Source organism: Vanessa cardui, chromosome 4 (genome assembly GCF_905220365.1).
Source record: "Vanessa cardui chromosome 4, ilVanCard2.1, whole genome shotgun sequence".
Classification (NCBI taxonomy): domain Eukaryota; kingdom Metazoa; phylum Arthropoda; class Insecta; order Lepidoptera; family Nymphalidae; genus Vanessa; species Vanessa cardui.
Genome location: NC_061126.1, coordinates 14,137,121 through 14,151,058, shown reverse-complemented (window position 1 = coordinate 14,151,058; position 13,938 = coordinate 14,137,121). Strand labels below are relative to the sequence as shown.

The 13,938-nt window shown below is 37.4% G+C and overlaps 1 protein-coding gene across 4 annotated transcripts in view; it reads right to left on the bottom strand.

The window, feature by feature from the left end:
- Positions 1 to 221: 221 nt before the first annotated feature.
- The window catches only part of LOC124544002 (protein scalloped), an 84,876-nt gene continuing 71,159 nt past the window's right edge, over positions 222 to 13,938 (bottom strand). For 2 of the 4 annotated variants that reach the window (XM_047122348.1, XM_047122350.1), the window contains 6 exons: positions 13,573 to 13,613; positions 11,137 to 11,314; positions 9,771 to 9,851; positions 8,758 to 8,924; positions 6,265 to 6,499; positions 222 to 4,465 (listed from right to left, as the gene is read on the bottom strand). In XM_047122348.1, the coding sequence (XP_046978304.1) occupies positions 4,352 to 4,465; positions 6,265 to 6,499; positions 8,758 to 8,924; positions 9,771 to 9,851; positions 11,137 to 11,314; positions 13,573 to 13,613 (816 nt within the window). In that variant the 3' untranslated portion in view covers positions 222 to 4,351. The remainder of the gene's footprint in view (positions 4,466 to 6,264; positions 6,500 to 8,757; positions 8,925 to 9,770; positions 9,852 to 11,136; positions 11,315 to 13,572; positions 13,614 to 13,938) is intronic. The other 2 variants (XM_047122349.1, XM_047122352.1) reach the window with 1 other exon arrangement.

The following is a 13,938-nucleotide window of genomic DNA, read 5'->3' as shown; positions in this document are numbered from 1 at the left end:
TTATTTTACCACTCAAAGTCGTTGTCACGTAAAACTTTCGCCCGTATACCGACTTTACAGGCAACCAATTTAAATTTTTTTTATGTTATAGGAACAAACGAGCAGGAGACTTACCTGATGGAAAGTGACTATCACCGCCAATGGACATCTGCAACACCGAGGGGCTTGTAGGTGGATTTAAAATAATAAATATAGGGTGTAATTTAAATGATAAACACGTAGCTTTAAGAAGACAATATAATTAAATTTTCATACAAATCTTTAACGTAATTTATCTTTAAAATACTGTACACGCGCCGGCTAGCTTTGTAGGCAATCATTTGCAAACAACAAATTAACTTGAAGAGTATAATTGAAATATATAAAACAAACGATTCGACGCAAATGATTTTCTGCAACGCCACCGACTATATTTTTATTTTCATATTGATATGGCAGATTGTCGATATGAAATACTTTTAGAAGCAAAAATCACTTAGAACTAGAACTGAATGAAATGCACTAAAAATATAATTCTATTTACACGATAACCTCTGGGGACGTCGAGTCGAGCGTCCCAGTTAGTTAGAACTCCAACTTAATCGCAAAGGAGCCGAGTTAATCTCATTTGAGTACATTATATTAATATTACATTATATAATCACAACAAGACAGATCTCTTACGCCGCACTCATTGGGAGCCGCGCCGGCCCGAGCGGACTGCCGGACAATAGCAGGCATTTACGAAATTGTTTTATACCCCGGACTGTTAATGGGAATTTATTGAAAGAACGACTCAATATCTTTTTAATTTGAGATATGTAGCTTTATAAGCCGGCCAGTAATCGACGATGCAGTCCATTTAGGTATTTATTTGAGGGAGCATTTTCCAGTGTCAGGCATTTATGAAATTGTTTAATGCTCCGGACTGTTTATGGGAATTTATTGAAAGAACGACTCAATATCTTTTTAATTTGAGATATGTAGCTTTATAAGCTGGCCAGTAATCAACGATGCAGTCCATATAGGTGTTAATTTGAGGGAGCATTTTCTTTTCAATTGGTTACAATGAATATCAACACCAGCGCCGCGCTTTATTTTAATATGTGTTATGTATGTCTTTGTTGTCTGGTTTAATTAAAATTTTAGTATTTTTGGCGCTGAAACAGCTCGGGCCGGCCGGTTCCCGTCCACCGAGACTGACTCCGAAGACAAAGTATAAGCCACAGAAGCAACAAAAGTCAATTTCACCTTAAGTACTAAGTGTTCGACAACTTCGCCTACGTTTCTGAACGACCATCGCCATATTTAAAAAATAAAACGCTTACAGCTAATCACTTTACAAATTACCTAATATAAATCTATGAAATAAATACAAAAATCTCTTAAAATTAACTAAGATAATATTTTCCTAACGCATGTCTTGAAACTAAACGCTATGTAATGCACATACGACCCTTCATAGACGCGACTGGTCGCTCGACCGGTCGCCCGACCAGTCGCCCGACCAGTCGACGGAGTATTGATACAGTGTTGTTTAGCGTTTGCTATTGTTTGTTTAAGTAGCTTCATCTATGAAGAATCATTTCGATGTTAGAGTTAGGAGCGCTCGAGTGCGTAGTCGGGAGGACCCTAAAAATATTTGACTAAAAGAGAGATCAAATCATTGCCACGCAAACTAATGTATATCGGCAGGCCGTTGGGGACGAAAGTCGCCTTTTGTACTTTGAATGATAAAAACGGCTTATGGGCTGAAGACGACTTTACACGAAGCAAGACGATTACAGTCACAGATTATAATCTGCTTTAGAGTAATTACATTGGTGTTGATGATGATTTAATAATTATTCATTGGTGGTAGTTTTACCAACTCGAGGCGGAGTAAAGCGGTGAAATAAGTTCCAAAACCTTCCCCTTAGAAGAAGAATGGACCTACCAAATTCAATACTATGTTTAATTATAAATGTAATTTGATAAAAATGGACCAAAAATAATTTATCGCAACGATAACACAAATTAACAATCTTTATCGGTCGTGTAAAGTCATCTTAACGATTTAAATAATCAATTTAATTCATAAATAATAATTAATGTTAATGTTTTTATGTTTGTCCATGCTTACTTGCAACTGATGTGTCGTTAGTAATAAAGTAATAATCATCGATATTTTTTCATTCGAATGATTATTCGAATCAAATTGATTATAAAAATCGATTAAACGAAAATAATAATCAGAGTAAGTGTAAATAAAGGAGTAAGTCGAATAATATAGAAACATAAAAATAACAAAATAATTTCAAGCAAGAGCGAGCTGCCGGATTAAAGTGTAAATAAAAGGCGACGCTTTGTAAATATATCGTAAAAATACGTGTTAAAAAAATTTGCAAAGGTTATATATAAAAAAAAAAAAGTTCTCATAAATCTTAAATAAGTTGAGTCGAGATCGTAAATACAATCCAAAATATCAAGGGCATATCTTTAACGCTACCTATTATAGCTGTACAGTTTCGTTTGATTCATATCGATAAATCAACAATCACGTCACTATTATACAATTTTACAATAACAAACACGTGAGTACTTATGTACATTTCGTGGCGGCGCCACACGTGAGGCGACCTGTCCTTGTATTTGTGCGGACACAGCGTGTAGAGGATCTTTTATATTTGGTCCATTTGGACAAATGTTTTGGTCCACAAATTAGAGAATGTTATTCAGGACTACAGACCATTATTTGTTAATAATTTTTGAACAAACACAAACACGCAACGCCATGTGAAGCGCCGCCTTTATATGTGGCAAAGATTTCTGTGACGTAAAATCAAATATATACGTACAAGCGTACGCGCTAAGGGCAAATAAATACTCTAAGAGAGAATTAATTAAGAGTTGCCACATTAAAAAATAATAAACGAAAACGCTGCTTGATTATGTTATATTTTTCACTTTACTCGCTAAAATATAAACTAAACGAAGCTGCTACTCGAAAATATGTACAATAGAATAAGACGAAACGAAAATAACGTTTTAAAATAATATTACAAGCAACGTTTTCGAACGATTTTAATGAAAAGCAAATGTACAAAATGTACTCAGAAAAACTTCACTAGGCTTCTTAACAATTCTATATCTTATAACGAAGTATTCACTGTATCCTACACTAAGACTTTGGTCCTTTCATTATTAGTACCCTACTTAGGGATCGTATGCACCCGAGCGGCCGAGCGAAGCGAGTGCGGACGTGAGTGAGTGAGTGAATGATTTTGATAGTAAATAGACATTGAAACAAGAAAATTGATAGGCATTAAGAAAAAAGTATTTCAAATGTATATGTGGAACTGGATAATGGAAGCAGCTTTAAGTAATTTTGTAATTATTATGAAAAGGAAATAGAAATATGGTACATCTCTTGATAAGTGAAAGCTTCCTCTTAGTTATAATAAGTATAAATGATCTTCTATACTTTTCGCGTCCAATTATGGGTAAAAATGTTTTGTGACGATACAATATACTGTACAAACTGAAATAGAATTGGATTAGACCGAAACGGGCCTACAAAACCACACTCTCGATGAATTTTCCACACTCGCTATACTCGGTCACGGAGGTGTGTCCGAACCTTAATACATTTAGATTCAATTTCACAATGAAAGAACCAAATATGCTCATTTATGTTAATGTAACATAATTATAGAGGCACTGTGTGTATTCAAATCTATAATTTTTTTTCTTATAACGTTATTTTTACACGCATTTAGGTAATAGATACTGATATTCCGTGAAAGTATTGGACGAGAAAACATTTTACAAACGAAAATGTTAAAAAAATATATAAATATAGTGTTTAAAAAATTTAAAACGATAATCTCCCCCCAAGACACCGGGTGTAAAGTATTAGAACTCTATGATAGATATTAAAAATTGAGCTATACATAAAATTTTCATTTACAAAAATACTTGTAGCGTAATTTTCAGATCACATTTTTGCTGATTCGCATCACTATAATATGTATAACGATTTGTTTAACTTCGAACATCGTCCGCCGGCCCGGCGACGCTACACCTCCATACTGCAGAGACCCACGAGTCACCGACGTGCCGCTCACTAGGTCCACTCGGACGCCACGGACCGCCCACTGCACCCCCCCCCGGAGAGAGGCGACACCAGATTGATGCCCCCCCCCGGAGAGAGGCGACACCAGATTGATGCCCCCCCGGAGAGAGGCGACACCAGATTGAAGATCAGGTGGAAATGTTAGAGGTACCCAGAAAAGGAAAAGTGTCAGGGACTAGGGCGGCGCGTGGCGGGTGCGTGACGTCACGGGCGCTCACGCGTGACGTCACGGGCGCTCACGCGTGACGTCACGGGCGCTCAGTCCTTTACGAGGCGGTAGATGTGGTGCTGCGCGCCGTGCTCGCTGTTGGAGACCTCGAACACGAAGGCGGCACACAGCAGCGTCTCCTGCGTGTCGCGGTTGGACACAACCTGAAAGGCGCGCTCGTCAGCCGCTGTCGGGTGACCATGGGCACCGTGACAGCGAGGACACGTGTACTCAGTGGCAGCGGAAAGCGTGTGGTCACACCCGAAAAAAAATTTGAAAAAGTATGACCCATCCTACATTACTTTTGGATCAGAGTAATGTATACAACAACACAACAACAGCCTGTATATTCCTATATTCCCACTGCTGGGCTAAAGGCTTCTCCTATTGAGGAGAACGTTTGGAACATGTTCCTCCACGCTGTTCCAGTGCGGTTTGGTGGAATACACATGTGGCAGAATGTCTATGAAATTTGTCACATGCAGGTTTCCTCACGATGTTTTCCTTCACCGTTGAGCACGAGATGAATTATAAAGACAAATTAAGCAAATGAATCAGCGGTGTTTGCCTGGATTTGAACCCGCAATCATTGGTTAAGACGCACGCGTTCTAACTATTGGGCCATCACGACTCGAGTAATGTAACAAAAAAGGTAACAAAAAAACCTTAAATATATCTTGCCCATATTGAGATTCGATCTTACGCCGCCACTGCATATATTAAGTATATTCAAATCGGAACTGGGTCTATTTTATGTAGTTGGGTCTATGTTTAGTAGAGTTGCCAACAAATATGCTTGTACACTTTTTAAAACGTCTATGAAAATTGGCTCAATATTGATTAAGTAAAATGACAGATAATGACAAAAATTAAAATGTTATTATAATATTTAATTTATGTTACATTGCCCAGGAATATTCGACAATGGTTTGGGATCATAACTTGAGAAAAGAACAGTTGCCAAGTGCTAATGATAACCGTTATTTGAATGACAATTATATTTTTAAATGGGCACATTATATAACTAAATACAAGATATAATTGTAGCGTGTGTGCCCCAATACATATTCTTTGTCTCAGTCCCACAATTTGGAAACCAAGCGGTACGTGCAAGCCTGTGTAATACTGATAACTCCATAACTGAACTGCTGTTAATATTTCATGGATAGTAGTTTCAATGACAGTTTCCAGCGTAGTGGAATATGTTTCTAACCCTCTCCTCAAAGGGAGAGAAAGTCTTTAGCTCAGCAGTGCAAAATTCACAGGCTGTTGTTGTTATGATTGTTGTTTGTTATAGTTGATAGTTTCGAGCATCTAACATATCTAGAGGTACATTTACTTGGTAGTAGGGCTTTGTGCACGCCCGTCTGGGTAGTACCACCCACTCATCAGTTATTCTACCGCCAAATAACAGTACTCAGTATTGTTGTGTTCCGGTTTGAAGGGTGAGTGAGCCAGTGTAACTGCAGGCACAAGGGACGTAACAACTTAGTTCCCAAAGTTGATGGCACATTGACGATGTAAGGAACAGTTAATATTTCTTACAGCGTCATTGTCTATGGGTGATGGTGACCACTTACCATCAGGTGGCCCATATGCTCTTCCGGAAACCTATTCCATAAAAAGATATTCTTTATCTATTTTTATTGATTAGGGATACCTATTACCTTCGAAGCTATGTGTGTGTTAAATCACACATGCATAGCGATAAATGGCACGCACCCTTAATAGACACACGCTCTCATATTTATTTTCTCTCTGTTACACACACATCGACACCATATCAGTACATTGTGCAAAGTTTATTGTCTGTTGTTAAACTCGTGTCTTGGTATCAAAACTCAAACAGAACTGCCTAATCTCTTGGTCTTATTTAAAAAAAAAAATCAAATGCCTTATTTTCTTATGCGAAACGTTATAGTTTTATCAAAAATAATAAACATAACAGCACAGACTACGTTACCTGTAGTATGGTGAAGTTTTCGAGCACGCTGTTCATCATGTACTTCTCCGGTAGGTGTTTCAGCTTGTGGATGAAGTTGACCATGTACTCGCACATGGGCGACCTCTGTATGCGGTACACGAAGCGTCCGCCCTCGAAGCGGGCGTACTCCGTCTCAACTTTCTCGACGACCTGCTTGCCGAACGAGCAAACCTTCGTACTGCACGTTATTGTCATGTTCTCGTTGCTCTCGTACCTGGAATGAACACGTTAATATAAGAACGGCCCAGTGGTTAGAACGCGTGCATCTTAACCGATGATTGCGGGTTCAAACCCAGGCAAACACCACTATGTATAATGTGCTTAATTTGTGTTTATAATTCATCTCTTGCTTGGCGGTGAAGGAAAACCTGCATGTGTATTATTTCATTGAAATTCTGCCACATGTGCATTCCACCAACACGCATTGGAACAGTGTGGAGGAATATGATGTAGTCTTAAATTTTCGCGATGATTACACATTTAAATAAAACTATTTATAACGGATGAATCGCGTATATTAATTATTTTTAAACATCCCGACGTTTCGAGCACTTTGCAGTGTTCGTGGTCACGGGCAGACTAAGATGACATTTGTCTATTTGAAGAACAAAGGAAATATTATTAACAACTACCGCCAACGATTTCTCAATTGATATCTTGAGTAACGTTCCGGTTGCACGCAGAAGGCACTAACTGTATCTTTAGGTCTTGCAGTCTGTTGGATTTGGGATTTTAAATTTTTAATAAGTGGATCCCAGGTGTTAGAAAGTCTCCAACCATCTTCTCTATTGAAGTTCGGATGTTTTTGAATTTCAATAGCCTCGCGTATCATTCTAGGAATGAATCTGTGTTCTCTAGCGAGGATCTGTGGTTTATCAAATCGGATAAAATGGTTAGGTTTATCCAGAGCATGTTCACAGACTGCAGACTTAGAAGAACGCCTATTTTTGACATCTCCTATATGTTCCTTGACCCTGGTACCGAATGTGAGTGTGGTTTATCTTACATAGGCCAAACAAAGAGAAGTATCGGTACCAGGGTCAAGGAACATATAGGAGATGTCAAAAATAGGCGTTCTTCTAAGTCTGCAGTCTGTGAACATGCTCTGGATAAACCTAACCATTTTATCCGATTTGATAAACCACAGATCCTCGCTAGAGAACACAGATTCATTCCTAGAATGATACGCGAGGCTATTGAAATTCAAAAACATCCGAACTTCAATAGAGAAGATGGTTGGAGACTTTCTAACACCTGGGATCCACTTATTAAAAATTTAAAATCCCAAATCCAACAGACTGCAAGACCTAAAGATACAGTTAGTGCCTTCTGCGTGCAACCGGAACGTTACTCAAGATATCAATTGAGAAATCGTTGGCGGTAGTTGTTAATAATATTTCCTTTGTTCTTCAAATAGACAAATGTCATCTTAGTCTGCCCGTGACCACGAACACTGCAAAGTGCTCGAAACGTCGGGATGTTTAAAAATAATTAATATACGCGATTCATCCGTTATAAATAGTTTTATTTAAGTGGAGGAATATGTTCTAAAAACCTTCTCCTCAAAGGGAGAGGAGGCCATTGGCCCAGCAGTGGGAATTTACAGGCCGTTGTTGTTGTTTATTGTTGTATAGCGAGCGTACTTATGAGTACGGTGAATTTTAATTTATCTATATCACTACATACTATAAAACGAAGTCGCTTTCTTTGTCCCTATATACCTATGTATGCTTAAATTGTGCGTTTTTTTTATTAGATAGAATGATTCGAAAGATAAGTTTTTTTATATAATCTGTCGCTGTCTAATTTGTCGCTGTCAGGACGAAACCGCTGAACCGAATTTGATGAAATTTGGTATGAAGCGAACTTGAACTCCAAGAAGGGACATGGGCTACTTTTTTGCCTGACACATGACAACCAACAACCTAAAACTCTAGCGAAGCTGCGGGCGACTGTTAGTCTTTACATATAATAAAATTGGAGTGTCAGTTTGTTATATTAAAATAAGCGATTTTTGCTCAATGCAAATGAATATATACATGGTACATATACCAAAATAACATTTCTTTACAATGTTTATGTCTGTCTGTTTGTTCCGGCTAATCTCTCGAACGGCTGGACCGATTTTGTCGGGACTTTCACTAGTAGTAATAGCTAATCTAATAGGGATAAACTAAGGCTACAGCAATAATTTTTTTTGTTAATTACAAACACGTACACAGTCGAGGGCTCAGCTATTTTTAGATAAAGCAAAACTTTGTATCGTTGTGCTTCGGTTCGAATGACGAAAGTAGTTTAGAGAAAATGACAAAACAACTTATGATTTGCGACTCACAGACAACGTAGAGAATGATTAACTTTTCATACAGTGCCATCTATGGGCGATTGTTACCACCTAGATAGATGGTCAAGTTTTACCACCCTTAAATATGAAAAGGAATTTCAAATCTTGGTTAATTTGGTAATACTTACACACTCGTAACTCCATAGAAGGCCCCCGGGTCGTCCAAGTTATTTGTGTTAAGGTCTGCCCAGAACTTCACCAAGAAGAACGCGTTTCGGGGTCCTTTCTCATAGAGCTCCTTCAAGCCGCCTTTCTTCTCCGGGAACTTGTCGTTTATTTGCTGCACATCGACTGACTGGAAACAATATGTTTATATGTTTTATGATTTTATACAGACAATTCAATATTATATGTTTGTATAATGATATTCTAATAAACAGATATGTTATATCCATACTTAACAACAGAAAAAAGTGTGCCGCGCCGGGGACCGTTTATTTTAGTTTATTTTTACATTTCGTTAAAAGTAAAAAGGATAGCTTGATAAAAACAATAACTAAAATCGAAAACTATATGTTTTAATTACGCAAAACGTATTACTACGTAATTATGATGTATTATAACGTATTACTACGTAAAACGAGTAAAGGCAAACGTCCCAATTAGGACGTTTTCTAGTCTTCACTTTTTGCGCGTTAATAACATATCTGTTTACTACAACATCATTGTGTTTGAATGAAAGATCTATCGATGCGTCTTCGAGTCGGTCTTGTGGTACTTACTAGCATGGAGACATAATATTGATAAATGTCTATAAAGTTATACGTGAGACTATTCAAGAGAGATTTTAAAGTAACATGGTTATTTTTATTTAGTGGAGCTCGATATTTCGACATTATCTCCATATATATTTAGCGAGACTGTCTCATTATTTTTATTAAATAACTGTAATGATACTCAGATTTTCATTTCATTATTCTCTCTCTGTTTATTCTCTCTGTTATTTATATATATTGAATTTATATTGATGAGATTACGATGATTACGAAACTTTACTGATAGAAATCTAATATTATGAAGAGTAATTTATTTTCAATGTTCAATTTCCAAATATTAAAACCAAAAACCATTTGGTGATGACTAAATGTTTCGTTAGTTACGAAAAGGTGTAAAGGTTACAAATATAACAAAGGCTAGTCACCTCTAGCAAGGGGTCTGCGTAGGTGACGGAGCCGCCGATGTGTACGAAGAGGTGCTGCGCCGGCGACGCACTGGGCGGGTACTGCAACACGCGCACGCTTATATAGCAAACAACCTCTCACCCCCCACCCCCTACCTCCCTCCCTCCCTCACAACACCACAACATAGCCAAGCAGCAACAATAAGTGTCGCTGTTGTTAATACCATCTTTAACGGATTAAAGACTCGGAGTAACCACCGCTGGGCGGGTACTGCAACACGCGCACGCTCACACAACGCACTACCTCACAACCCCCCCCCCCAAACCCTACCTCCCTCCCTTCCTCACAATACCACAAGGAGGTCAAACAGCAATCATAAGTGGCACTGCTGTTAGTATTGTCTTTAACGGGTTAAAGACTCGAAACAAGGGACATAACATCTTAGTTACCAAGGTTGGTGATGCGTTGGTGATGTAAGAGACGGCTAGTATTTCTTACAGCGTTGGTATCTATGGATTGTGACCACTTTTCACTTGATAGACGAATAACTTATTAGTCGCCTTTTTTATAAGCCAGTATGACGTCATATATAACTAAAAATGCCATAAAACTACGGGCAACAGCCAATTCATCTTCTGTTCATAAATTAGGGTTGGTCCCAAAAGGATGATTGTTACTGCTTTGGATTTTTAAAACACACTCTCAGATTAACGGCAAAAGTGTATACAGTTAAAGAGCTAATAGATGTTTTTCGCCTTATTTAAAAACTAAAACAAAGTAGAGTCTAGGACCTTATGTTATGAACGGAAGATGAATAGACTGATGTCATTCAGACCACTGGTTGAACGGCATCAACTTCGAAATGTACTAAGATGTACAATACAGTGGCACATATTCTCAATTCGAGGCTATTCTAGCAACAGATAGATTTTATTGTGCATACAGATTTCTTTATATAAATACTTTAATAAGCTTATGGTTGTCAAAGATATAACAAAATTAAGTGACCATTCCAGTAGCAAATGGCCTTCATAAATATTTCCACAGCTGCTGAGAGCAATCAAGCAATCCCAAAAAGCATCTGACTACTCTGAGAGTGGTTAGGTATTGAACTAATAACAGGTGGAACAATCTGCGTCCATACCATCTATGTATCAGTTACTTTCCCGCCAAAGTGGAGGATCTGATTTAAACCGCAATTGCATGATCAAGGGACATATCATCTTTTAATATGGACACTCTTAATTTGAATGTGTCTGGGGCTTCTCAAATAACAACCATCAGCTGAGAACGGGTGGACACTCTTAATTTGAATGTGTCAGGGCTTCTCAAACAACAACCATCAGCTGAGAATGGGGTTCCTGTGTTAACAAATTGGGTATTCACCGTGTCGGGGTCTCGCGGGTGTTCCACGAAGGCCGAGAACTCGACGAGACGCAGCTTGTGCGTGGCGATGGCCCGGCCCTCCCACGGCGGCGGCGGCGCCACGTCCGCGCCGCCGGGCACGCCCACGCCGCCCACGCCGCCCACGCCCTTGTAGCCAGCGCTGGGAAACGGCTTCACACTGCAGGTTGACGGTCACATCAGTACGTCGAAATAAGAAAACGGTAACGAACCTTCATAAACAGAAGTCTGGTCTAGATAATCGTGGGCCAAATGTCAATGAAATTCGCAATTTAAATTATCACGCCAAACATTTATTGGTACCAATTTTCGGTTGTATCTAGTCTATATAATCGTGGTCCAAATGTCAATGAAATTTGCTTATTAAATTATTCGCGCTAAACATTTATTGGTACCAATTTTCGGTTGTAAAGTTTTGAAACTTTGGGTATACCTGGACGTTACAAACGCATTAGATGTTAATATTGTAATAGTGTATTAATCAATTTAGCAAGGAGAGTGCGCAATATAAAATGTAGTGAGAGATTTCGAATCGATATTGAGAGCATATTTAGGAATCGGACCATTTCCTCGGATAACAGGGGTAGCTAAAATTTATAAAACGGTAACTGCCTGTCCTACTTCTGGGCTAAGACCTCCTCATCCATTAAGGAGCGGATTTGTAACATATTCCACCACTCTGTTCAATGCGGGTTGGTGGAATACACATGTGGCGGAATTTCTATGAAATTTGTCACATGCAGGTTTCCTCACGATGTTTTCCTTCACCGCCGAGCACAAGATGAATTATAAACACAAATTAAGCACATACAGTGGTGCTTGCCTGGGTTTGAACCCGAAGTCAAGATGCATGCGTTCTAACCACTGTGAAATCTCAGCTCTCAAAATTTTTAAAAACGATAAATTAAACATACTAATATTCAATATTGAGTTAACATGACAGCGGTTAGAAAAGGTGAATTTTAACCGAATATTCTGGTTTCAAGCTCGAATAAGCAGGACTGAGGTTTCATGAGACTCATTTGTTTATAATTAATTTCATGTTTGACGTTGAGGCAAAATATCGCGAGGATACCTACATAATATGAACGTGAAATTCTGCTACACGTGTAAATATCACATTAAAGCGTGTTGGAGTCAGCTATTGTAAACTTCTCTTCAAGGGGTGAGAACGCTTTGACCACCAGTGGGAATGTTCAGTTACTTTACTCAAATATAAGGGCTAAAGTTTATATGTTTATTATGTAGTTACGTCAATCGCTGGTTGAATCCTAATAAAAGTCTTAAAAGTCTTTTATAGTACGAAATGGGATATCGATACTTTTCTAAACAAATTTCATATTAAAAAAGCATCACTGATCTACATCGCATTGATAACGACCAGTATCCAATTGTTACAAACAACATAAAAATTATCTCATCAAGCTCGTTCTTAAACGCACATTTATATTGAAATGTTACAGTGTTAAATGTAAACCATCGGTTCGGAAAGTAGATTCTACTGAGAAGATTTGTTTAGTGTTTAGTATTCCTGTGTTCCGATGGTTTTCTTATTGTGTGCACAATTAAAAGAATAAAAATATAAAATTGTATCGTAAAATATAAAATTGAATAGACAATTTTGTTAAACATTCCAAAGATCTCATAGTTCGATCAAATCCTATTAATTTAATTACCTACAAGTAATATATTTAAGTTTTTTTTTTATTTTATAATTTGCTTTTACATCCCTCATTACGAAGTTTTATCTTAGTTATGTATATATAATTTATTCATTAAAATTTGATTATATATTTTATATATGTAGGTTAGTTCGAATTTTATTTTTGAATTCAATGTTATTTACACCTATAAAGATGCATGACTTCGAATGTTGCCTACATCAAAAAATAATTTTAAGTGTTTAGTGATAAATCGATGGTGTAACTTTTAGAATATATAAATAAATACATCATCTGTATTAATATTATAAATGTGACAATAACTCTGTCGCTATTTCACGACCAAACAGCTGAAACGATTTCATGGAATGGTATGAAGCAAACTTGAACTCCAACAAAGGACATAGGCTACTTTTCTTGCCTGTCACATGACAACCAACACCCTAAAACGAGAACGAAGCCGCGGGCGACTACTAGCATTGACATATAATAAAATTTAAGTGTTAATTTGTAATATTAAAATAACCGCTTTTTACTAAATGCATTTATACACGTTACATATATCAAAATTACTTTTTTGACAATATTTTTTCTCTGCCTGTTCCGATTTATCTCTGGAACGGCGGACCGTTTTTAACGTAACTTTCATTGTCAGAAAGCTGATGTAATGAGAATAGTTAGGTCACAACCATAACTTTTTTTGTTCAATTCATCAGATTCACCAGATTACTAGTAATAAATATATGATTATACTCACTCTTGTGACGTCCCCGCTTGTAAGCCCGGTTGCCAAAATTGCTGAAATAGAAAATAACAAAAAAATTACTACAATGAAATGACCATAAAACAACGTTAAACAAATAATAGCCCAATTTGTTAGATTCAGCAAATTGTTTACACACTGTACACTTCGAAGCGTGTCATATATCTCGAACCTTAGCGTTCACACAATCATCTAACTTAAAGAGTTATTAGTTTCGTCGTATGTTTAGTTAAAATGTTTATGATTGCGAGTTAAGATGATAGAATCAGTTATTTTGTGAATCATTTACAAACATTAAATTCACGTAAGTACACTAAATTAATAACGTGTTTAGTCTTTTATTTAGTTTAATTAGCATTT